At 39.4% G+C, this 23986-nt stretch overlaps 2 protein-coding genes and 1 long non-coding RNA gene across 4 annotated transcripts in view; 1 reads left to right on the plus strand and 2 right to left on the minus strand.

Annotated features, from left to right (window-relative positions):
* LOC309496044 (protein NLRC3-like) overlaps positions 1-23986 on the minus strand; it is a 302889-nt gene that overhangs the window by 241754 nt on the left and 37149 nt on the right. The gene's annotated exons all lie outside the window — the stretch shown is intronic.
* Positions 855-4997, minus strand: LOC309496086 (uncharacterized protein). Its single transcript, XM_082166043.1, has 2 exons — positions 4651-4997; positions 855-2985 (listed from the first exon to the last, which is right to left on the minus strand). The coding sequence occupies exons 1-2, from the start codon at positions 4733-4735 to the stop codon at positions 2093-2095; spliced, it is 978 nt and encodes a 325-aa protein (XP_082022169.1). The 5' UTR covers positions 4736-4997; the 3' UTR covers positions 855-2092.
* On the plus strand, positions 5830-13645 carry LOC309496153. Its single transcript, XR_014205011.1, has 5 exons — positions 5830-6084; positions 7901-8068; positions 8338-8462; positions 9535-9667; positions 12266-13645. It is a non-coding gene; the product is annotated as an uncharacterized lncRNA (long non-coding RNA).

Consider the following 23986-nt stretch of genomic DNA (forward strand, 5'->3'; position numbering starts at 1 on the left):
CGGCGGCTGGAACGAGTGCCAGGGCATCAGGTGACTCATTGTGTTCACACCCTTTTGAGCCTTAGTTAAGCGCTCGACAACCGACTTGAAGCCGTCACTGAAGAAGCCGAAGGGAGTGATTGGAGCGTTGAGGAGCGTCTTATGGTCAGAGTCCTTCAGGTCAGCTTTAACTATAGTTGCCGGTGAAGGACACCATGAGTCCCATGGATCAGCCAATGGCTTGAGCAGAGTGCTTAGTTAACATCAGCGCGATGTACATCGCCGTGCGCAGGTCTTTCACGGCATCCGCATTGCCGCTGTCCAGGGACTGTAGAAGCTTGGCTTAAAAGACCTGCAGCACCACCATTGCATGCAGAGCGGATGCTGCTTCGCCAGCTGAGGTGTAAGCTTTGTCAGCAAGATGGGCAGTAAGTCTGCTCAGCTTGGACACAGATTGAGATTGCGTCAAGCGTGGCCGAGGAAGGGCACAGATGTGCGGCAACGTTCTTCTCGACAGAGGGCATGCATATGTAACTGTGGGCTTCTGCTTCGTCAACTTGGGAGAAAATGGAACCCACACAAAGTCGGCAGAAGGAAGCCATCGGATGCGGTGAAGAAGTATTCTGTTGCATCTTTGAATATAGCAGCGTGAAGGAAAAGATTCTGACGCAATTGTCGCTCCTCCGCATTTTATACTGCCCGAATGCTCGTCAGTATTTGCATGTGATTCGCATATTTAGCGACAATTGCCAAGTTGTTTTACTGGCATTATCCTATAAGATTTCAGAAAATTTGGAGAAGGGGAAGAGTTCCCAAAGCGTCAGAGCTCATGCAATGAAAGGGAAAGGGAAGTGATGAAAGGGAACAGTTGCTCTAAACTTTATTCAACAAGGGCACTACAACTACCGACTGAGCTCAGCACGGATGGTTGTGCAGAATGCCTTTGGTCGCTTTAAAAGTCGTTGGAGGTGCTTGCAACTGAAAAAGTAAACATTGAATGTTTAACTTTCTATTAGTTGTCAAAATAAATCAATTGCAACTATCATGCCTTAATTAAACAAAGTACAAAGGGGGAAAAAATGTGTTCTCTTTTGAATACCCATGTGCAAGAATGAGAATAAGGGCAGAAGTCAACAGCACATAAATGCCAGAATGTAAAATTTTATTTTATGCATTTATATATGATCCATTTTAGTTTGTACTTGACAAATTAATGCAAAATTAGCACATCATTTCTAGTACAGATGTCCGGTGCTCATTATTTGTGCATTAAATTACAGATTAAAAATGACATTAGAGCACTTAACTGACGACATAACTACGATGTTGCATGCTCATAGTTTCTTTTGTGTGCAAGTGAAGTGATCTACAGCGCGCATGCCGCATTTGCGCATGGTTTTGAAGATTGCACGCTGCGAACACAGTATAATGGCTGACACGACCAGAAAGTTTGTTTTTCTGAGTTTTACTGACATATAGTCTGACAACATCTCATCTGACCACAGATACTGAATCAAGACAACGTGTTTCTCTCAGCATCTGACAGAAGTGTCAACAGCTTTCATAAACGTATATCAAAATGAAAGTTTGGCATTGTTGTGTCTTTGACTGCAAACTACGAGACCAACTCAAAACGCTCTTGCAACCGATCAGTTGAAAAACACTTGACGTAGGCTATATATCTACTGTTCGTCGTTCACTGTTGTTCTGCTGAAGCTCATTCTGCACCTGTACACCTGTTCCATGCACGTTTGAATCTGCAATCGTGCACATCTGAAAAGTCTCCTGTTTGTTGTGGACGTAAAGAGATGGTTCAGCGTTTAAATAAACACAATTCTTATCAAGAAAAAAGGAGACAGAAACACCAGTTGTGAGCAGGGGGGCCACCCCCCAGCTCGGCCCCTGACTGGAACTTTTTCCACACTGTTGGAAGCGTAAGGGCTCTCTCCAGTGTGGAATCTCATATGGACTTCAAGGTTTCCTTGTATATCGAAACTCTTCCCACACCGTTGGCATGTAAAATGATCTCATCAGTGTGAATTTGCAAGTGCCTGTTAAGGATTCCTTTTTGAGTGAAACTTATTCTTCACAGTTGACAGGTTAAATGGCTCTCTTACGTGTGAATTCTCATGTGGTCATTAAGGATTCCTTTTCGGCTGAAACTCTTTCCACACTGTTGGCAGTTAAAAGGCTTCTCTCCTGTGTGAATTCTCATGTGCCTGTCAAGGCTTCCTTTTTGTTTGAAACTTACTCCACACTGTTGGCAGGTGTAAGGGCTCTCTCCAGTGTGAATTCGCATATGGACTTTAAGATTTCCTTGTAGATCAAAACTCTTTCCACACTGTTTGCACTTGTATGGCTTCTCCCCAGAATGAACTCTCATGTGACTGTTCAGGTGTCCTTTTTGAGTGAAACTTACTCCACATTGTTGGCAGGTGTAAGGGCTCTCTCCAGTGTGAATTCGCATGTGGACTTTAAGGTTTCCATGTAGATCAAAACTCTTTCCGCACTGAGAGCATATGTAAGGCTTTTCCCCAGAATGAATTCTCATATGGACTTTAAGGTTTCCATCCTGATTGAAACTCTTTCCACACTGAGGGCATGTGAAAGGCTTCTCTCCAGTGTGAATTCTTATGTGGTTATTAAGGTTTCCTTTTTGTCTGAAACTTATTCCACATTGTTGGCAGGTGTAAGGGCTCTCTCCAGTGTGAATTCGCATATGGACTTTAAGGTTTCCTTGTAGATCAAAACTCTTTCCACACTGTTGACATGTGAAAGGCTTCTCTCCAGTGTGAATTCTCATGTGGATTTCAAGCTTTGCATGTTGATTGAAACTGATTCCACACTGTTGGCAGGTAAAATAACTTTCAGTCCCTGTCTTTTGAGTCCTTTTTTGTGAGGAGGTTTTTTCAGTCTGTGAGCAGCTAAAAGATTTCTGTGTCTCATACTGATCTTTCTCTTTTGCTTCATTCAGATTTTGACCCTCCTCTTTCAACGCCATCAAGTCTGAAAAAAGACAAAGGTTGATCTCAGTTTAATAGCTAGATCCTTATATACACCCGGGGTGCCAAACTCAAATCTTGGAGGGGCCACAGTCCTGCAGAGTTTAGCTTCAACTTTTATTAAATGCACCCGATCCAGCTACTTAAGTACTTCAGGTTTATTTAACAACTACAGGTATAGGGGCTTTTGCACTGGGTAGTTAACGGAACTCGGTTATAGGAACTAGCCACTAGGGCAATCCCCCGAGAACTGAATGTTCCCCTGGGGCCATTTCCTTAGTTTCATTCCCACCACCAATATGAACCAATATGAACGGCATGGCGGACTAATATTGACAGTGCTGAGAACAACAGAACCTGAACACACAGCGCTCCCATTCTCCTCATGTGTTAGTTTATGATCTGTTTAACAGTCCTAATACGTTATTAGATAGAACTATTAAACAAACAAATGGTATACAAAAATGTATTATAGAGTTTGACATGTGGTTGATGCCCAATGTCACTAACTGAGCAGAAATACATAATCATGTTTCATTTGGTCCCTTCAAAGTAGTGCCTGATATGAATTCTTATGACAAATCATTCGTCTGGTGCAAAAGAAAAGCGAATACTATTAACAAAACGAATGAGACAGCTTGTAGGCACGGCATATACCATGCTGATCTGTGTTGTGACTCTCGTTCGGCTCAAGCTGAATTGAGCAGAGGTGTTCAGTTTTTAATTGTGGTGTCTGTTTTCTGACGGAACTAAATTATTTTTATTACTAAAACCACTGTGGGAAGCGGTGCCACAGTGGACAAGTGATGTAACTGGTGTGCGGCTGAACACCGTGCAACACCGGTAACACTGACTATTGCAGAAAGCCTACTCTGCAGGATAATGGCCCTCCAGGAACTGAGTTTTGCAGCTCTGCTATACATACGTACTAAGCCACTTAAAGAGTGTACCTCTTTTCAATATTGTTCAAAAGATCTCAGTCGGCGGAGGCGCCGGGTGATCACTTGCGTTTTTTTAATTTTTTAATTTATTTTTATAACAGCTTAAAGAACTTAAAATACTTTTTGATTTTATAGATTAAAGTAAAAATATCATCATAAGGGCCTTTCACAATAGATTCAAACACAAAGTGTGCGCACATCCAATGGGCAAAAAGCTCAATGAGGGTGCTCAACCACAAAAAAGTTGTAAAAAAGAAGAGAAAAGTTGGCACACCACAGCTCCAAAAATAGAAAATATTTATTAATGTTTTCACAACAGGTGACTAATGAAGAGCCATTAGGCTCGAAGCATCTCCTGTGGTGAGAACATTAATACATATTTTTCTATTTTTGGAGCTGTGATGAACCAACTTTTCTCTTCTTTTTTACATTCACAATAACAACAAACAACATTGTGATTTTGTAATATAAAGAAAACCACAGTCTAGCTAATTAATGGGAAACATTGTATTGTTTGGTTCAATGTATAATAAAACAGCTTATGTTCAGGTATCTTATCGTGTTAATATAGCGTTATTAAGGATGTCTGTCCACATGAGGCGACCCGCTCCATGTCAAATAAATGTGCTTTAATTAGGACACTCTTCAAAAATATCATTCATTTCTGTAGAGCTGGTCATTTTAGTGAAGTTCAAATGACTGAGTTCAGCTTTGAGAATGAGACCAACCTGATTGTTCCTCAGTATCTTCATGTTTTACTCTGAATGTTTCCTTAATCTTCATGCCTTCACTCTCCTCTTTAATAAACGCCATTTTTAATATGAGAATAATGAACAGAAAATAAAAATAAATGTAGTTTCCAAAAGCTCAGTTTCTCCATCACTACTTGCCAGTGACTGAATTCACTCTTATGTTGAACTGAATCACGAGCGGAATGAGACGCACCTTTTTTCTGTTACTCGTGTGTTTTCATTCTGTCACTCTGCTCAACATTAATTACAACATCCAAACGGTTTATATAGGATTTAACACCTTAAATGCTTAAAACACAAACCTTTCTTCTGCAGAACCAATAACAGATGCAGGAGTGCGACGCAGCCTTATGACATCACATCGGGAGACCAAAATACAAGTCCTGTTCACACGCTGATGTCTAAAATCGCAAAAAGTGCACAGAAACTTACATCGAGAAAAATATATACAGACAATAAAAGAGATGAGAGAAATTCAGAGGTGAATGTATTGGTGAAATACATATTTAAATACATGTCAAATTATGTGCTGAAAATATTATTTTACTTCTAAAGTCTGTGATACTTTGTCTTAAAAAGTAAAACTGTATTGTTGGGTGAAGAAACCTTACCAGATATAAACTAATTTAAAAATGCAAATAGTGACAAATGTGATAAAAAAAAAAGAGAGAGAGAGAGCTATATATGTGTGTGTTAGCATTGAAACGCATATAAATGTCTGTGTTTTTTCTGATATTAAAAATGTGGACATATAAAGTTAATTTGGCTCTAAAAATACCTGAAAATAGGTATACAATAAAAAATTAATGAAAAAATTATGATTGTCCTAGATTCAGTAGAAGATTTATTTTCATCAAATCTTCCTAATCTTTCTACAGTTATTGACATTATTTGGGTCGCTTTCCCCATGATAAAGCCATAAACTAACAAATATGATAAACATGATAAAGTAGACATAACATAAGCCATAAGAAAATTAATTAGTTTGAGGGTTGGTCTCTCTGACTGGATTGTGTTATAGCTTTAATTTTTATTTTTTAACTCTCAATGTTAACTGTATTATGAACTTACCATTGTGCTATTAAATGTATTTCACCAGTACATTCAACTCATAATTTTGTCATAATTTTTTAGCAGCAGCGTCTGAACAGGACTTTTATTTTGGTCTTGCTGTGTGATGTCATAAGGCTGCGCCGCGCTCCTGCATCTGTTGTGATTCGGCTGAAGAAAGGTTTGTTTTAAGAATTGTGATAGTGTTTAACCCGATAGAAACAGTTCAAAAGTCTTCAAAGTTTTACAAGGGATGCTGATTGAATTATTTGTTATTACATGTACCATTTCATTGCTTTATCTAACATTTATCAACGCTGTGTGAGCAAAGTAACAAAAGATTCATGAGTGACATTAAAGGTAAGTCTCATTTCGCTCCTTATATCTTGAATCAGTTTATCATTAACACACATTCAGTCACTGGCAAACAAACTGAGCTTTTTGAAAATCAGAGTCATTTGAACCAATTGACTTGCAACAAATGATTAAGTTATTCGAAGTGCTCTATTTCTATCCCAATTTCTACAAATCATTAAATAACTTTGGTGTTTTGGGACCCTTCAGAAATCAACTAAGCAAATAAGAGATAAATGTATTGTTTTTTTGTGTATGAACAAATAGTACTTGATCATTTTCCTTTAAATGGAAAGATGAGTTTTATTAGCTTGCGTTTAAAGCTAATCTCTAGGTCAAACCATTAGCCTTACAGAAAGGCTAGACTGCCAAAGAATTAATCATGTGAACTGCAAACAATACATGTTTTGTGAATCAATCTACATTAATTTACAACTAAATACATCATAAATTGTTTTGTAGAGAAGATTATTTTTTAATAAATTAACTTTTTTTTAAGATTGGCTTAAATGGTACAGCGCCACAAAACGCATGCAAACTATAGTCAACACAAGCTAACCTTGAATGGAAAAAAACGTAACATTTCTCAATGTGGGCACAATAAAAATTACTAAGATACTAGTCCACAGTATATTAAAGCTCCATGAATTAATTTGTAAACATATCTTAAATTTTTAAAGGAAAACATTGTCTTTTTTCACCATTACTCACTGTGGAGCCATTTAAGCCCACCTTATGTGTTTCAAATGAGGAATCCCTCTAAGTGCAAACTTTGATAAATTTTCTGAACGTGTTTAATGATAACATTTCTTTGTGTGCTTTTACCTTACTAACCTTTTAACCTTACCTTACTTGCACACAAATTACACTCATTCATTCAAATGAGATAGAGCCCGTTTTATCCTAAATTCCTTTATGTATAACCGGGCAAAACTCTGGACCCAAGCCGAGTTGGGGCTCTGGACTCCGGGCATGAAGGGGTCACCCAGTGGGAGTATTGAGCCCTAACTCGGCTTTCTTCCCGAGATATGGTCACTTCCTGTGGAACTTTGATCGGGCATAACTCCAGAGTCAAGCCGACCTAAGGCTGCATACTCCCGGTGTGGGGGGCCCACTAGGAGACCCCCCAAAACCCCAGAGTCTGGAGCCCCAACTCGGCTTCCTTCCCGAGATACACCCGGTCAAACTTCCACCTTTGACCAGGCATAACTCAGGAGCCAAGTCGACTTAAGGCTCCAGACTCCCACTAGGAGGCCCCCCTAAGCCCAGAGAATGGAGCCCTAACTCGGCTTGGCTCCCGAGATACACCTGGTTCAAACTTCCAGCTTGACTCCAGCTACAACTCCAGTCAAGCCGACTAAAGGCTCCAGACCACTGGCCACTGAACACCTACCCATCCCACCCAGGGCTCTAATCAAACATTAGCAAAAGGAATTGTTTTAATACTTCCCTGTCACTGAATGAATATAATGATATTTAACTTTTTTTAAATCAATACATTTTTATATTTTGTGAATCAAAGATGATGTGGGCTTATTTGGAACACATGCAGGCGTGCCAAAGTACCAGTTAAGCCCATGCCAGACTTCTGACTTTATTCCTAAAATATCTTAATTTTATATTCTAAAATGTACATCAACTAATTAATACATTTTCAAATGAGAGATAAATCTTGCATTTTAACAAATTATTTCTATAAATATGTCAATATCTATGAAAAAAACCTAGGCTTAGATTTTGGTGGGTTAATAGGTACACTTACCCTAGACTTCTCAATATTCAAATTGATGCTTCCTCGTCTCCTCGCTCCTCCGTCCTCCAGCCTGTGACCCGGAAACCGATCGAGCTCAGCCATCTTGAAGGACAAGTATAAACCTCAATTCTCTAATTGCACCGCGAGGATCGAGGAGTGAGGAGCTTTCAGAGGAGTCATGAGCGAAGATGCACGGGTGTTTCCTATGTGGAAGTCTTATGGAGAAACCTGACTCGGGTATGAATTCTCCTACCCCTTCACATCCGTCACAATATTAATTTATGCTTTACCTTTGCCGTTTAAATAAACCATATGATGCAATTATCAACTGGGAATCTTGCTTTATCTTTATTTATTTATTTATTAAATAACCAAACATAAGGGCAGATCCTTTGAGCGCTGCTGATGACGCTATGAAGTGACGCTCGAGTGATCAAGAATATTCCAATATACAAATAAGCTTTCCTTCGATTCCTCCGTCCTCATTTTCCTAATTTTCCTTGCAGCCTTCCCTCGCATCCTACAGGGAGCAGAGACATGAGGAAAGGAAATGAGGAAACACAAATTCTCTCCTGTATCCCCGGCCGAGAGTGAGGAGTCGGCTGGTGGAGGGATGCAGAAAACTGTCGAGGTAACTAGGCGAGTCGACTGAGTGTATATACACCTCCTCTCGAGATGATTAGATAGACCGTTTGAACGTGCTCCTCCCGAACTTTCTTTATAAAACATAATTTGTCGCTTGAAGTCTGCAATCTCTTGAGATACAATGTAAGAGGCTGACAATTTGCTAAACATATACTAGTTTAATTAGTGACGCTTAACCTACATTTTAAAAGCTTTATTTGAATATGGCAACATATTTATTGATAATGCAACATGATACCTAGTTCTACAGTATTCTCAAACGGAGATTTACAGAGACTGAGTTCTTCCTAGTTCAGTCCATCAGAGGCTTGTAGGCTAGAGTCCTCCTCAGCCATTAAACGCATGTTCCCGCCCCAGTGGTCATGGCACGAAAATACTATTAACTTCATTTTGGAAAAATATTTTGTATTACAAATCTTTATATTGACTGTCTTTCTGTGAAAGCACTACAGTGAATGACAGCCATCTGCGGTCTTCCAGTGGCTTACATTATTGGCAGTTTAGTGTTAGTCATTAATTCACAGCAAAACAAAGGATAACATCTATGCCTTCATGTTCGAACACATTATTTACTCTGTACAGACTCATTTTCCGTCTTTTTTATTTTCATGAATTTAAATGTGTGCAAAGGATTGCGGGTGATTTAAGGCCAGGCCGAATGAAGAACGTGAAACAAAGGCCGCCTTCCAAGAATCCTTCAAATTGAGATGGCCTTCTGTGACGTTTGATGACGTGAGAAACACCGTCTATCACTGACAGAGACCTCTCCCCATCGGCCAATCACTGTGGTCATAGTTAGTAGGCGTGTACAACGAGGTCAGCAGCTTTAGTAGTTTTAATAGAAAACCCTTAACTAAGAACTTTTACTGCCATTTAGGAGAACTCTTAGTGGTAAGATCAAATGTTTTATGAATACGGCCCCAGGTCATTTAAGTCCATTAACTCTCTCTCTCTGACTGACTCTCTTACCAGTGAACTGAACTAGATCTGATTGAGACACACTCAGAGATTTAGTTTTGAGTGTTTTTCTTTTTGTTCATTATTCTCCTCTTAAACAGGGCAGAGCATCCAAACACACAGGAAAACTCCTGATGAAGTGACTGAGATCCATGTGACGCACTATGATACAGATGGCATTTTTTAAAGAGGAGAGTGAAGAAGTGAAGATTGAAGAAACTGAAGAACAAACAGGTTGGTTTCATTCTCAAAGCTGAACTCAGTTGTCCAGCTCTTCAGAAATTAATCATTTTCCTTTAATATTTTGTATTTTAAGGGGAATTTTACTAAATATCCCCTAAATGTTTAGTAAATATACTACATATTTACCTTTAAATCATGCACCATTTATCATCTGCAACACCAAGGTGTAACCACTAGATGGATGTATAGCCTTATATGTAGAGTTGTCAAAACTACCAACTTCGGTGCTGAAATGTAAAAAATTGTGACGTTACCAGTATTTCCCTCTAGCATTTTGAGCGCCGTTGAACGGATTCTTAAACACCTCTGATTGGACATTGTGTTGACACACTTAATGTATATGTCTGTGATTGGCTACAATGACATCTTTGACGCTCTTCATCGAGCGCTTGCACAGATACACACAGGAGCACTTGAAAGTACCGTCTATCAGCGGTTATTTTAGGGATCCGCTGATAGACGCCTGATTTTAAACGCAACCTCATTTAGGGTTTTTCCTTTGTGTTTTATATAATGACCACTAGAAGGCGCTCTAGGCATGTTTTCCTTGATTTCTTTTCCCTGAAGAGAAATACTGTAGAAAACGAAAGTAAAAGTGACGCACGTTGGTTGTGTTTTACTGTTGAATGAGAGTAGCGTGGGGTGCCCCCCTAATATAATGGTTGGGGAAACACTGGTCTGTTACATAGATTTAATCAGCTGCTGTGCCAGTCTAATAATATTATTTATTATCAACATTATCAACTAATTGGCTTTGGTCTAGGGCTGTCACGTTTCGGCTTACTTTCAACTTAGTTTGTTTTGAGTGCCAGTTGTAATGCACACGCCGATTGTTCAACGCATTCTCATCCTTGGGCGTCATAATACTGACGCTTTTGACATTTCGTCTACATCGAACGCACATGGCACCCTTTAGCGTCAATATGAGACGCACAGAGCTTTGTTCGGTAATGGGTAGGTTTAGGTATAGTGTAGGGATAGGGTTAGACCGCTAGGAGGCGCCTTCTGGCCCATTTCTATCTGCGTCTCATATTGACGCTAAAGGGTGCCATGTGCGTTCGATGTAGACGAAATGTCAAAAGCGTCAATATATGACGCCCTAGGATGAGAACGGGCTGGATTGTTAGATGATGAAATTATTTGTATTGAAGATTTTATTATTTTGGTTAGTACTTTCAAACGCGCTGTGCTGATTGCTTGTTAAATTTCTAATCAAAGGTAACTTTTGGGGTACTATAGAAAGGGACTCAGTAAGCTAGGCTGATATTAGGCTTAGTTTACTTTTCCCTGATGAGGGAATAGGGGTGAGAGGGCCAAGGTTCAAGAGTCAAGGTTCAGTACTGTATTCTCACCTGGGGGAGACAAAACACACCCCTAATGGGCCTATCGAGGTGAATGTGACCGTGAAGAACTACCAGAAGGAATGTGAGGAGACCAAAAGAATGGTGTTTGCTTGTATTTTATTTAAAACATAATGAAATAATAATTAAAATACAAATAATGTAGGTCAAAGGCAGATTATTGAGCACACTGATCTAAACATAGAGACTTGAACTGTCACACACCTTTTGTGTCATTTCTGCAAACGGATCGTTCAAATGTAGTCCACCATACCTAAACACTGGTCTAAGCATTCTTAAACGGTAACACTCATCATGCTGCACTTTTATCAAATGATATATTATATTATAGAATATAATTTACACCCTTGTTTCGTACAACCTTTGGATGTAATGAAAAGCTGCCTAATTGGCTGTGTATAAATCATACATCAAACTGTGTATATATTATATTCAACATGTCACTTGATTTCACATATTTCATTCTGACAACATTGTTTATGAAAAGCCCAATAAGTAAAATGTGTATAAGCTTATGTAACAACAACACGTTAACTAATGTAAGTAAGAATACATTTCTTATTCATCAGATAGTATACCCTCATAATCAGAGTAATTTCTTCTGAGGTAAGTTCAAGGCTTATTCCTCACAACGCATCTTCCAAAAACAATGAAAAGCAGAGGAATCTGATGAAGCTTGATGCTTTGTTTATCGAGTTCAAAAGTAACAACACTCAAATGTTTGTGGTTTTTAAGCAAAACAACGACCAGAGTTTGAGTGCTTTAACCGCTTGTATGTCCTTAAATTTCCTAAATGTAAAAGAGTAAGACCTGTTCGGGCCTCTAGCTGTTTCTGGCAACACATACCAAGTGTTGGGTAACCTGGCCTCATACGTCAAGCCCTTTGTCAAACATTTTGGCGTTGTTTTTGATTCTGCTTTGACCTTTGATGAGCAGGTAAATGCACAAGTTAAATCTAGTTTCTTTCAGCTAAGACTCCTTGCTAAGGTTAAGAGCTTTTTAACATTTGCTGAGTTTGAGAGAGTTATACATGCTTTTATTGATTGGCAGAACGCATGCAAAACACTGGCACCCGCCATTTTTGGAAAGCCATGTAAACGCACAGCTGATTGCGTATAGGATCTAGCATACATGTTATTAGTTTTGATGTTTTACTTGTCTAAATGTTTTGATGTCTGTTGCTTTGTGGCATTAAACTGGGATTAACTTGTGTCTTTTTTCGCCTTAGACCTGGTGCCGTTTAAAGAGGAGAGTCAAGATCTGAATGAAATGAAAGAGAAAGATCAGTTCAAGACACTTCACGATGTCATAACTGAAGAAAAATATTTTAGTAGCTCTCAGACTGAAAAAAAGTCCTCACAAAAAAGGGCTCAGAAGACAGGGACTATGGGTAATTTCACCTGCCAACTGTGTGAGCTAAGATTCAATAAGCCTGGAAAGCTTGAAGCCCACATGAGAGTTCACACTGGGAGGAAGCTTTACCCCTGCCAACAGTGTGGATTAATTTTCAATCAACAAGGAAACCTCAAAGTCCACATGAGAGTTCACACTGGAGAGAAGCCTTACACCTGCTCTCAGTGTGGAAAGAGTTTCAATCGAAATGGAAACCTTAAAAACCACATGAGAATTCACACTGAAGAGAGACCTTACACCTGCCAACAGTGTGGAAAGAGTTTCATTCAGAAAAAAAATCTTAATTACCACATGAGAATTCACACTGGAGAGAAGCCTTTTACCTGCAAATTGTGTGGAAACGGTTTCAGACAAAAAGGAAACCTCAATAAACACATGAAAGTTCACACTGGAGAGAAGCCTTACACATGCCCCGGTGTGGAAAGAGTTTAAATCAAGACGGAAACCGTAAAGTCCACATGAGAATTCATTCTGGGGAGAAGTAGAATAAATAAAAATGTGTACATTTCTAAAGTTGTTTAGATGTAAAACTGAGTTAGCAGCTGTACATAAGCCCTTGATGTATGTACGTTAGTGTTTATGCAAACGCAAGTACAGTAGGTAGTCAACCAGAATGCCTATTACCGCCGCAGCAAAAATAAACCAGTCACATTTCAAAGTCATTTGCGAAATGAGCGCCAGGTGGCGCAAAGGGATATTGTGCAAAACTTCAGCAACTGGCGCATTTTGAAATGTAAGTTCAAGTTGAAATGTCTCTCTCCCCCTCTCCTCTTCCTGTGATGAAAAGGATGCAAACAGAATAGGTCAACTTGTCAAAAACCTGAAAGAATCTGATATCTTAACCCAAGTTTCTTCCCCAAATGAGTTTTTTTTGTTTTTTTTACTCTTCTTTCTACTCTCTCTTCTTTATTCTAAAAAATTCTGCACTTATGCACTTTATTATTCAAGGCCATTAGGCACTTTGTTTGATGATTGAATGATAGTGAAATGGTAGTAGACACATTACAAGATGCTGTAAGTATTCTGATATAATATTGGTTGCTTACAAATTATAATTGCTGGTGTATGACCTGTCCAACTGTTGACAAATGTACTACATGTAAGTCGCTTTGGATAAAAGCGTCTGCCAAATGCCCTAAATCTAAATGTAAATATCAAATGTAAAATAAAGCAGCTTTTTTTTTTGATAATACTATATTTCATGTAAGTTGTTCTCTCTCTCTCACTCACTCACTCACTCACTCACTCACACACACACACACACACACACACACACACACACACACAGTATACCTCCTCCTCCTCTGGGGCTCTCTGTCTGTCTGTCTGTCTGTCTGTCTGTCTTTCTCCTCCTCTCCTCCTTAGGGCTCTTTGTCTGTCTCATCCTCTCCTATCCTCCTCAGGGGCTCTGTCTGTCTGTCTTTCTCCTCTTCTCCTCACTCTTTGTCTGTCTGTCTCTCTCCTCCACTCCTCTCTTCTTGGCTCTCCTGTTAGCAAACTCAGTTACAATGTCATCAAAATCCAAGTCCATGATTGCAGACCATGTTTCAAGAGCACCTGCAGCAGTTTTTGAGGAGACTTATCCTGCTCGCTCTCTATAAAGTATCTGAACTGGATAATTTCATCTGCAAGGTTCTGATCTAAATCAGAAGGATATGAAGCGCAGAGTGCATCCGCCTGTTTACGAACAGTGGGCAAATCCTCTGATTCCATGTTCAGTAGAATCCCAAAGATGTCATTAATGTTCCGGTATGCATCCACTCTATGGTCTAAACTGCTGACTAGCTTGTCAATAATGACATTGAATGTTTCTACCTGGTATTGCTCCCGGCCTTTCAGAGTTACTTGATGCTCTGTACATTCATCTGAAAATGCTTTGCGCTTTTTGACCCTCTGCGGTTCATCTTTATATGACTGGCACACACTGGGAACATTCTTTGCAGATTTTTCTAAATGGTCAAATTGGTTTCGAAGTGATTCAACCCATGATCTCTAAGACTTGAACAGATGAATTCCAGTCATCAGATCCATGTTGGCCTTTTGTAATGCCTCACTTGTCACTTTGAATCTGCTTAAGACACAGTGCCAAAACTGTGCCATAAATAACATGTCAAGAGTGCCCAATTTTGAGCACAGTGCTGCTGCCTCATTTGGTGTGTCACGGTTTTCTCCTGTATCAGAAGATATGCTCTGAAGTATAGCCCTGATTTGTGCATAATTCCCACAAAGGGTTTTAGATGCTTCTGCATGGCAACTCCAGCGTGTTGATGACAGTGATTTCAACGTCATATATACCTTGATGTCTGCATTATTGAAGAATCTGTTCCATCTACGAGTGGAACCCGCACAAAATGCATATAGGGACTGCATGAGGCCGAAAAACTGACTTGTATGTTGACAGCTGCCTTTAATATTGTTGACACCCACCAAATTGAGAGAATGTGCTGCACAGGGTATGTAATGGATTAATGGATTTATTTTCTTCAAGTGAGCCTGTAGCCCGTTATAACACCCTGACATATTGCTTGCATTGTCGTACGCCTGGCCTCTGCAGTTTGCAATATCTAAGCTTAAATTGTCAAGCATAGCCATTACAGTGTCAGCCAGACTCCCCTGTGTGACTCTCAATTGGTACAAAGCCAACAAATCGTTCGATTATTTCCCCCTCTTTACTGACAAATCTAAAAATGAATGTCAGCTGGTCAGTATGTTGACAGGTCAGGAGTAGAGTCCACTATTACAGGAAAATACTTTGCCTGCTGTATCTCTGCAGCTATGATAGCTTTTACTTTGTCGCCCATTTGCTGAATCAAGTCCTTGCATATAGTGCATGAAATAGAGGATGTGCTGCCCCTACCCTTTACATACCCTGTCTACATTTATTAATGTGCTCGAAGAGGAAAGGATCAAACTAAGAGATGACTTCCAGAATTCCAAGAAAGTTACCATTGTGTGGTGAGCCAAGTATTTCATCATCGCCACGGAAAGGCATTCCTCTTTCACTAAAAACTTTATGACAGCCACAGCCCTTGAGCACCTCCCGCCAATACCGCTTCTCTCCATCCAGCTGCTGCACTATTTAGCGTTCACAGTCCCGCTCCCAGTGACAGATGAGCTCCGAAGCAATGCTAACATGCAATTACAATGCTCTGTGCTTTTTTCATGCTCACGCACACGCTAGCGTGTTTCCAGTCAGAAAAAAACACTAACAAATAAATTTTTCTTTGTAGAAAAAAGCATACAGGCAAAGCAAAAAATATGACCTGTAGATGGTGAATAGGTGATCCAGTCTCTGGAAATTTTTTCCCTATATGGAAGTTGACAGCACTGCAGATCATTAGTAAGGGAGGGCACGTACCTTACCACCCAAACGCCCATCACGGGTTGAAGCTAGATATTTGCTCTTTCTATTATGAAAGGCAGCAGATCCACGATCGATAAGAACAGCACGAGCATCCTCGTCGATTGCCCCCCACAACGCCGGGTCAGACACCTGATTAAACCACTGCTCGCTGCTGCTGCTAGGGGTACAGCTAGCAGGTTGTGCCGCGCTGCTAACACTAGCCTCCTCGTCCTTGGCTCCCTGGTTAGCTTGCTCGTCATGATCTACCACAGATTCTTCACCCTGATTCTCCTCCTGGGCCTGGCTACTTTTGAAGAATGTTTTGATAGATGGAACCTGTCTTAATAAAGACGCCTTCCTCTCCACTTTTTCGTTTGTGTTTAGTACAACTGCTTCTCTCACTAATTTTCTTGAGCTACAACGACTGATCCCACAGTCCGCTCGATTCAGCGCGGGGTTATTTGAAGACTGCGCAGGGGTGGGTTGTTACGCCAGTGCTTTCCACATCTGCGCTTGACCAATTATAGAATTCTATTTAACCCTCTGGGCCCTGGAGGTGTTCTGACATGCGCTGATATTTGTTCTTATTTCTGTTACTTGTGATATTTTCATGGCTAAAGTCTGATTACACTGTATTTAGCACAAACTCTGCTACAATAATATATCAGCAGCATGTATATAAAAGTTTGTAGTTTTGAGATAATTACATTTATGCGTGGTTTGTGAAAAAAACAAAAACAATTGGCCATGAAACCCATACTGATTATTCAGCAAATTACAAAAAAGCACATTATTTAACACACTGATCTAAAGACTGAGACTTCAACAGTCACACCGTTGTACCATTCCTGAAACATAGTACATACCTGTCATTTCCAAGGTGTTTGATTTTTCATTTACCATGTTCATGTACAGAGACTTATGTGAATGTTGAAGTCAGCAGGACTCATCAGTGGCATCTGGTCCCTGTATAAAAATAAAAATAAACACCTGTGAACATGCTGATATCAAGAGAAACTATAGGGCTGCACGATTTTGGGAATACATTTTAGATTTTTCTGGTTAAAATTGCGATTTAAAATGTACAAAATACACACACACACACACACACACACACACACACACACACACATATAAATAACGAACACCAGGTTTGTTGTGCCTTGTAGGCATATGATACAATAGCCTATAGCAGGCGGCCTATACATCGTTAAAAGGGAACATATCAGTAACACTACACTAGAGAAAAATATATTGATTATCATATGTTTCTTCAAATGCTTCCATTCGTTATGACATTATGAAATGAGATTGGAGTAAAAACATGAAGCCTAATGCACAGCGCGACTGACTCAACCTCAGGATTTTGGACTAATTGTAGCTTGTTTATTGAGGATGCAGGACAACCAGCTAGTAATCTAGACATGAAGTCTAGAGGTCATAAATGCATGAACTAACTTTTCTGCATCAGAAACAGATAGCATTTACAACCTGATAGAAACCTGAGTTACGAGACCTTTTCTCACTTCCGAGATCACTTTCTGGGCGCTGCTCTGTGGCGACCTGCTGTGTGTTTCACTTGTGCCGTTTGATTTGTTTGTTGAGTACATTTCGTTGTTTTTATATTTCTTTCTTTTTAAAGGCTTGCAACTCTCTTGCTTCTTGTAGTTCAATAATAGTACTAGCTCAATATTTACTGCTGGTGATTTGTAAATGCAAGTCTGCATACAGTATGCAGTTCACTATTTGATGCAAGATTAAAAGCCACCATAAAAATGTCCTTAAAGCAACAGTTTGTAACATTTTTTACCTAAAAATGTTTCCAAAATCGTTTCAGTGGTTCATCAAGTCGTAACAGGGTGAAAGGCACCGCTTTGCGGTCCTTTATCTGCTATAACCATACTATGTAAGATTGCCAGATCGGCTTGCATTTCTGTAGTTCTAATGAGACATAAGAAAACTACAAATTTGACTTGCTTTACGGCAAGCGTTACAATAGTCAATATTTAGTTTTTCTTCGTTTCTGAAGTCGCAATACATCCTACTTTCATAAAATCATGCATCATACTCTACCTTGTCTGTGGACATCGTTCATTCCAAAGCCGGTGCTGGATAAAGAGCGAGCGTGCGTGTGACAGTAGGCTGCGGGCGGCTAAATGATGTACAACAGCGGTAATGGACAATTCCGCTTCCAACCTGTAGGGCGACCGAAGAGGAAAAGTTCCATAGTGTTGCTTTAAGGCAATCCTTTACAGTCTCATTGTATTTTTATTGTAAAATTAATGACAGATAAAAAAAAATAATAAAAAAAACCGGAAAAAACCTAAATATATATTAACTTTTTAATAAAAATAAAGTCATCATCATCTCAAAACAATTTTTTAACTTAACTGCACATATATCCCAACAACAAAATAAAGTTGACGTGTAAAACAGAATTTCCACATCAGGGTTATTATAGTGCTTCAAAACAGATCAAGTGATCACTAAATCAGTAGGTTTTGAGGTTTGGAATATGGTCATAACAAACTAACAGTACCAGTGACATCAAATTAAAAGGTAAGTTAACATGGTACAAATAAGAACAATGAACTCCTGGACCCCAAGACTTTTCTCTCAAATAACAGCTCAACATGTTTTTGGCAGTTCAGCCATACATATTTTTCTCAGTTTGTTTTTAAGGCTGTGACCATTATGTCTGTAATAATATTCCATATCTCCATAGCCATGCCATTTGAGAGCTATCATTAGACCTTGCTCAGCCTGACTCACCAAGAGCCCAGCGCCGAGCCTTCTTGCTAGCAAAGTCATTGATTAAGTCTTTGAAGTCTAGCTTTCTAGCCAACTGACTTTCAATAGACAACATGGCAAGACTGCAAAGCCTGTCCTGAGACATAGTGGACCTCAAATAGTTTTTTTTTATCAGTTTTAGCTTACTGAAAGCTCTCTCCCCACCAGCAACAGTCACAGGCAATGTACAAAATATACGTAAAACAATGCAGACTTCTCCAGAAATGCTATGTAGCTGCATCTTGTTAATTGCATTCAGGAGACCAAGAGGGGACAAGTTAGGAGGGAAAGTGGCAGCATATACTGTGTTCAGGTGTCTTATTTCATTTTCAAACTCGGACGTGAGATCTCTGGAATATTTCTTGATAAGTGGTTGGCACAGAGAAGGGACTTTATCCTCACTAATCTGCCCAACTTTTAAGACAGCAGAGAATTCCTCAACTATTTGCAGTGGTGCGGAACCTGGTGTCCAGATCACTTATGATGCTGTCCATAGCAGTAAAAAACACTGTTCTGAAACACTGTTGCTGCACTGTCATGAGCTGTCTCCTCTTGAGAGGTCTCATCATGGAATCTCTTCCTTTTCTTTTGCCGATTGTGTTCCTTGCTAAACTGAGGTGCAACATCTATTTGTGTTGCAATCAGTGTTGCCTCAGACAGGAGTGACTCCCATCCATCTCTAAGAGCCAGCATCTCTTTTGTTAAGGCATTGATATTGGATGCCTCTGTGTCAAGAGAGATTTTTCCAGACTGGATCACCACATTCTTGTCATCAATGCACTGCAGTACTTTGAGCCAGACAGTGAGTAGGACAATAGCATTGAATGACATGAAGTAGTTCTTTAGACCACTAGCCTCTGATCTGGCCTCGCTGGTGAGACTACATATCGTGAGGATACTGTCAAGGACCTCAATGACAGAAGGAAGGTGTTGTGCTACAGGTTTAGCAGCCATGATTCTTGCACTCCAGCAGGTATCTGAGAGGCGATGCAAAGAGCAACCTGTTTTCTCTTTGTAGATGGCCCAGCGTTCTGGGCTGGCACTAAAAAGTGAGTAAAGGCGATTGATGCAGCCAAAGAATGTTGCTACTTCTGGGCTTATCTGTGCAGCATGCACACCTACAAGATTTAAGGTGTGGGAGGCACAGGGTCAAAATGTAGCTAGATGATTTTTCTTTAATATCTGGGCTTGGACTCCCTTGACCCTTCCTGACATGTTTGCCCCATTGTCATATCCTTGCCCTCTGCAGTCGCCAATGTCTATCCCTTTGTCATCAAGCACATTTTCAATCATTTCTGCTATCTCACTTCCTGTTTTTTTGTGAAAGTCCTTAAATTCTAAGAACCTTTCCGTGATCTCCCAGTCGTCTGTTTCTTTGTTATACCTCACATATCTGATGAGCACCACATTCTGCTCAGTGTGGGAAATGTCTGGTGTGGCATCACAGATGACTGAAAAATAAATAGCATCTTCCCTTTCCTTTAAAATTGTTTTCAAAATTCTTCTGCCACATAAATCAATAAATTCATTCTTAATGTCAGAGCTCAGATAATGTGTCAGCCTGGTTCCTTTTTTTCTGACTTTTTGCAAGTGCTCGTTAAGCAGTGGCTCGTAATGAGACAAACGCTCTAGTGTGCCTAAGAAATTTCCATTATGGGTATCATCTAGGTCTTTGGTTTTACCCTTGAAAGGTAAATTCCTTGATGCCAAGTGCAGTGTTACATCCAGGATTCTCTGCAAGAGAGCTCTGTTTTTCTCAGTTTCTGTTTGGATCTGCTTTTGCAACTGCGAGTCAATGCCACTAACAGCCATTACTGACTGATTCATTTGGATCTAATTGTGATTTCTTTAGGAGATGCTTAATGATGCGCCAAATGTTCTCTATAGGTGAAAGATCAGGCCAATTCAGCACCCGGACTCTTCTACGACGGAGCCAATAGCTGCAGTATGTGGTTTTGCATTGTCCTGCTGAAATACACAAGGCCCTCCATGAAATAGACGTTGTCTTGATGGGATCATATGTTGCTCTAAAACCTTTATATACCTTTCAGAATTCAGTGGCTTCCAAAACATGCAAGCTGCCCATACCGTATGCACTTATGCACCCCCATACCATCAGAGATGCTGGCTTTTGAACTGAACGCAGATAACACGCTGGGAGGTCTCCCTCCTCTTTTGCCTGGAGGACATGGTGTCCGTGATTTCCAACAAGAATGTCAAATTTAGACTCGTCTGACCATAGAACACTTTTCCACTTTGAAATAGTCAATTTTAAATGAACCTTGGCCCACAGGACACGACGGCGCTTCTGGACCATGTTCACATATGGCTTCCTTTTTGCATGTTAGAGCTTTAGTTGGCATCTGCAGATGGCACGGCGGATTGTGTTTACCGACAGTGGTTTCTGGAAGTATTCCTGGGCCCATTTAGTAATGTCATTGACACAATCATGCCGATGAGTGATGCAGTGTCGTCTGAGGGCCTTGTCCCTTACGCACAGAGATTTCTCCAGTTTCTCTGAATCTTTCGATGATGTTATGCACTGTAGATTATGAGATTTGCAAAGCCTTTGCAATTTGAACCTTGGAACATTGATTTTAATGTATTCCACAATCTTTTTACGCACTCTTTCACAGATTGGAGAGCCTCTGCCCATCTTTACTTCTGAGAGACTCTGCCTCTCTAAGACATCCCTTCTATAGCTAATCATGTTACAGACCTGATATCAAAATATATCAATATATAGATCAATATATCAACATATAGATATAACTTAAGTAGTTGCTAGATGTTCTCCCAGCTGAATCTTTTCAAAATTTCTTGCTTTTTCAGCCATTTGTTGCCCCCGTGCCAACTTTTTTGAGACCTGTAGCTGGCATCAAATTTGAAATTAGCTCATTTAGTGGATAAAAGTGTAAATTTTTTTCCGTTTAAACATTTGTTATGTTATCTATGTTTTATTGTGAGTAAAATATTGGCTCATGTGATTTGAAAGTCTTTTAGTTTTCATTTTATTCAAATTTAAAAAACGTCCAAACTTTTCCCGAATTTGGGTTATATATATTTCTATAGAGATAGTGCGTGTGTGAGTGAGTGTGCGTGTGTTCACATATTAAAACTCTCCCTCTAAATGACAATTGTGAGGTAATCCATTTCCATTTTTTCAATCAACCCTTCCCGGTTCTTTTGTTGGGTATTTAAATCCCCAAGATGTACTCCTAAATATTTGAAACCTTCTTTCTTCCAAATCATTCACCAGGTAGCATCGGTAGCCCTTCCTCCCATTTCCCAACAGCCAGTCCTTCACTCTTCTCCCAATTAACTTTTGCAGCTAAAATTATTCCAAAATCATTAACAACAGAAACCAGCTGATTAATGTCTTGTTGCCCATTTACCAAAACCATTACATCATCGGCATAAGTTGAAATTTGATGTTGTATATCATGATACAATGTTAAACCTTTAATCTTATTTCTTAACCCCCTGGGGTCAGCGGTCGTGCCGGCGAGACTCAAAATCTTCTGTTGATTTTGATCTTACATATGTGTTATACATCATTCAAAACTGTTAAATGTCTTATTTTATTTGTGTACATTCATAATAAAAACAAAATGTTGTTTTTCGTAAAATAAAGGAAATAAACATGATGCGCGTTCTGCCGTCTCTCTCAGTGTGAAGTTCATTCTGAAACACGACAGAAAATGTATTTTTAAATGATGTAAATTATATCAAAAACAAATATTCCCTGTTTAAGTAATCCGTATGAAAGCAACGACATGTACAGTTTCTTCAGTCCGTGCTCATTAATTCTAATGTGACCACACCCACGCGCGCACGAGCGATTGACATCCAAATCGTCCATGTGAAGGAACGCAGACCTGTAAACGCCCTCATCACCTCTAAACAAAGCATTAGACTTCATCAGTCCTCTGATTTTCATCGAGTTTGGAAGACACGTTGTGTTTGTGCTGTGCTGTTTACCTTAGATTTACCTCAGAAGAATTAGAAGAACACGATTTGAAGATGAGAAAGATTTTTATGGTAAGACATGTCCACTCATAATATTAACCCCCTGAGGTCGGCTGTATCGCCGGCGATACCAGCTCGCTTTTTTTTAATCAGTGTTAAAGAAACTCATAAATACTCTGTTGACTTTGATTTTCCATAGGAGTTTCATACATCAATCGATTCTGTTAAATGTGTATTATTTTTGTGTATATGTTATACCTTTGCCATTATAATGTTTAAACCTGTGTTTACTGTTAAATACTGTGTTTGTGGATATCTGCTCAAATGTAGATATGTATAATGTGGTAACCATAATGTTTCATAGTTTGGAGCGGCTCGATCGCTTCAGTAAATGTTCTCTGCACGCGCTGTGACGCGCCAAACATTAGGCTTCATGTTTTTACTCCAATCTCATTTCATAACGTCAAAACGAATGGAAACATTTGAAGCAACATATCCATAGGCTATATTTTTCTCTAGTGCAGTGTTACTGAAGTGTTCATTTTTAACGACTTATAGGCTGCATGTTATAGGCTATTGTTATTATTATTTTATGCAGCCCTATATATGCCTACAAGGCACAACACACCTGGTGTTCATTATATATATATATATATATATATATATATATATATATATATATATATATAAATAAATTTAAAATGTATTCCCAAAATCGTGCAGTCCTATAGTTTCTCTTGATATTAGCATGGTCACAGTTGTTTCTTTTTTTCTTTTTATACAGGGACCAAATGCCACTGATGAGTCCTGCTGACTTCAACATTACATGAACATGGTAAAATGAAAAATCAAACACCTTGGAAATGACAGGTATGTACTGTGTTTCAGGAATGGCACAAAGGTGTGTGACTGTTCAAGTCTCTGTCTTTAGATCAGTGTGTTCAATAATGTGCCTTTTTTGGTCCTTTGTTGTGTGTCTTTGGATTATGTTGTGTTGTAAATAAATCCAAACAATCAAAAAGCCATTCTTTTTTAAATCTTCTCATTCTTCGTGCAAGGTTCCTCATAATGATAGGGCATGATATAACCTGATAGGGCCATTAGGGGAGGGTCTTCGTCTTTCTCAGGCGTGAAAGCCATCAATATTAATGATGTGTTCACGCCTCCTTGCATAAAGCTTTCTTCAGGGTGTCCGCGGGGTTGTAAAAAGTATTAAAAGGTAGTAAATGAAATTAGCCAAAATTAAGGCCATTAAAAAGTATTAAAAAGTAATAAACGTCATCTGTCGAGGTATTAAACTTTCGAACCCCCATCCAACTAGGCCTATGAGTTTCAATTTGTGTTAAGTGCAGGCCTTTCTTCTAAAATTTGCGTGGATTTATTTATATGTTGCGAGTAGAACCTGAGCGATATCATGTGACGTGGTTTTCATTC

This window comes from Leuciscus leuciscus (assembly GCF_965113295.1).
Source record: "Leuciscus leuciscus genome assembly, chromosome: 4".
In the NCBI taxonomy this organism is placed as follows: Eukaryota; Metazoa; Chordata; class Actinopteri; order Cypriniformes; family Leuciscidae; genus Leuciscus; species Leuciscus leuciscus.

What these genes read in the sequence shown, in the direction of transcription:
- LOC309496086 (XM_082166043.1), bottom strand. Translation starts at nt 4,735, where the DNA reads ATGGCGTTTATTAAAGAGGAGAGTGAAGGCATGAAGATTAAGGAAACA. An exon ending in AGATACTGAGGAACAATCAG is followed by an intron (nt 2,986 to 4,650) that starts GTTGGTCTCATT and finishes GTCTTTTTTCAG; the next exon opens with ACTTGATGGCGTTGAAAGAG.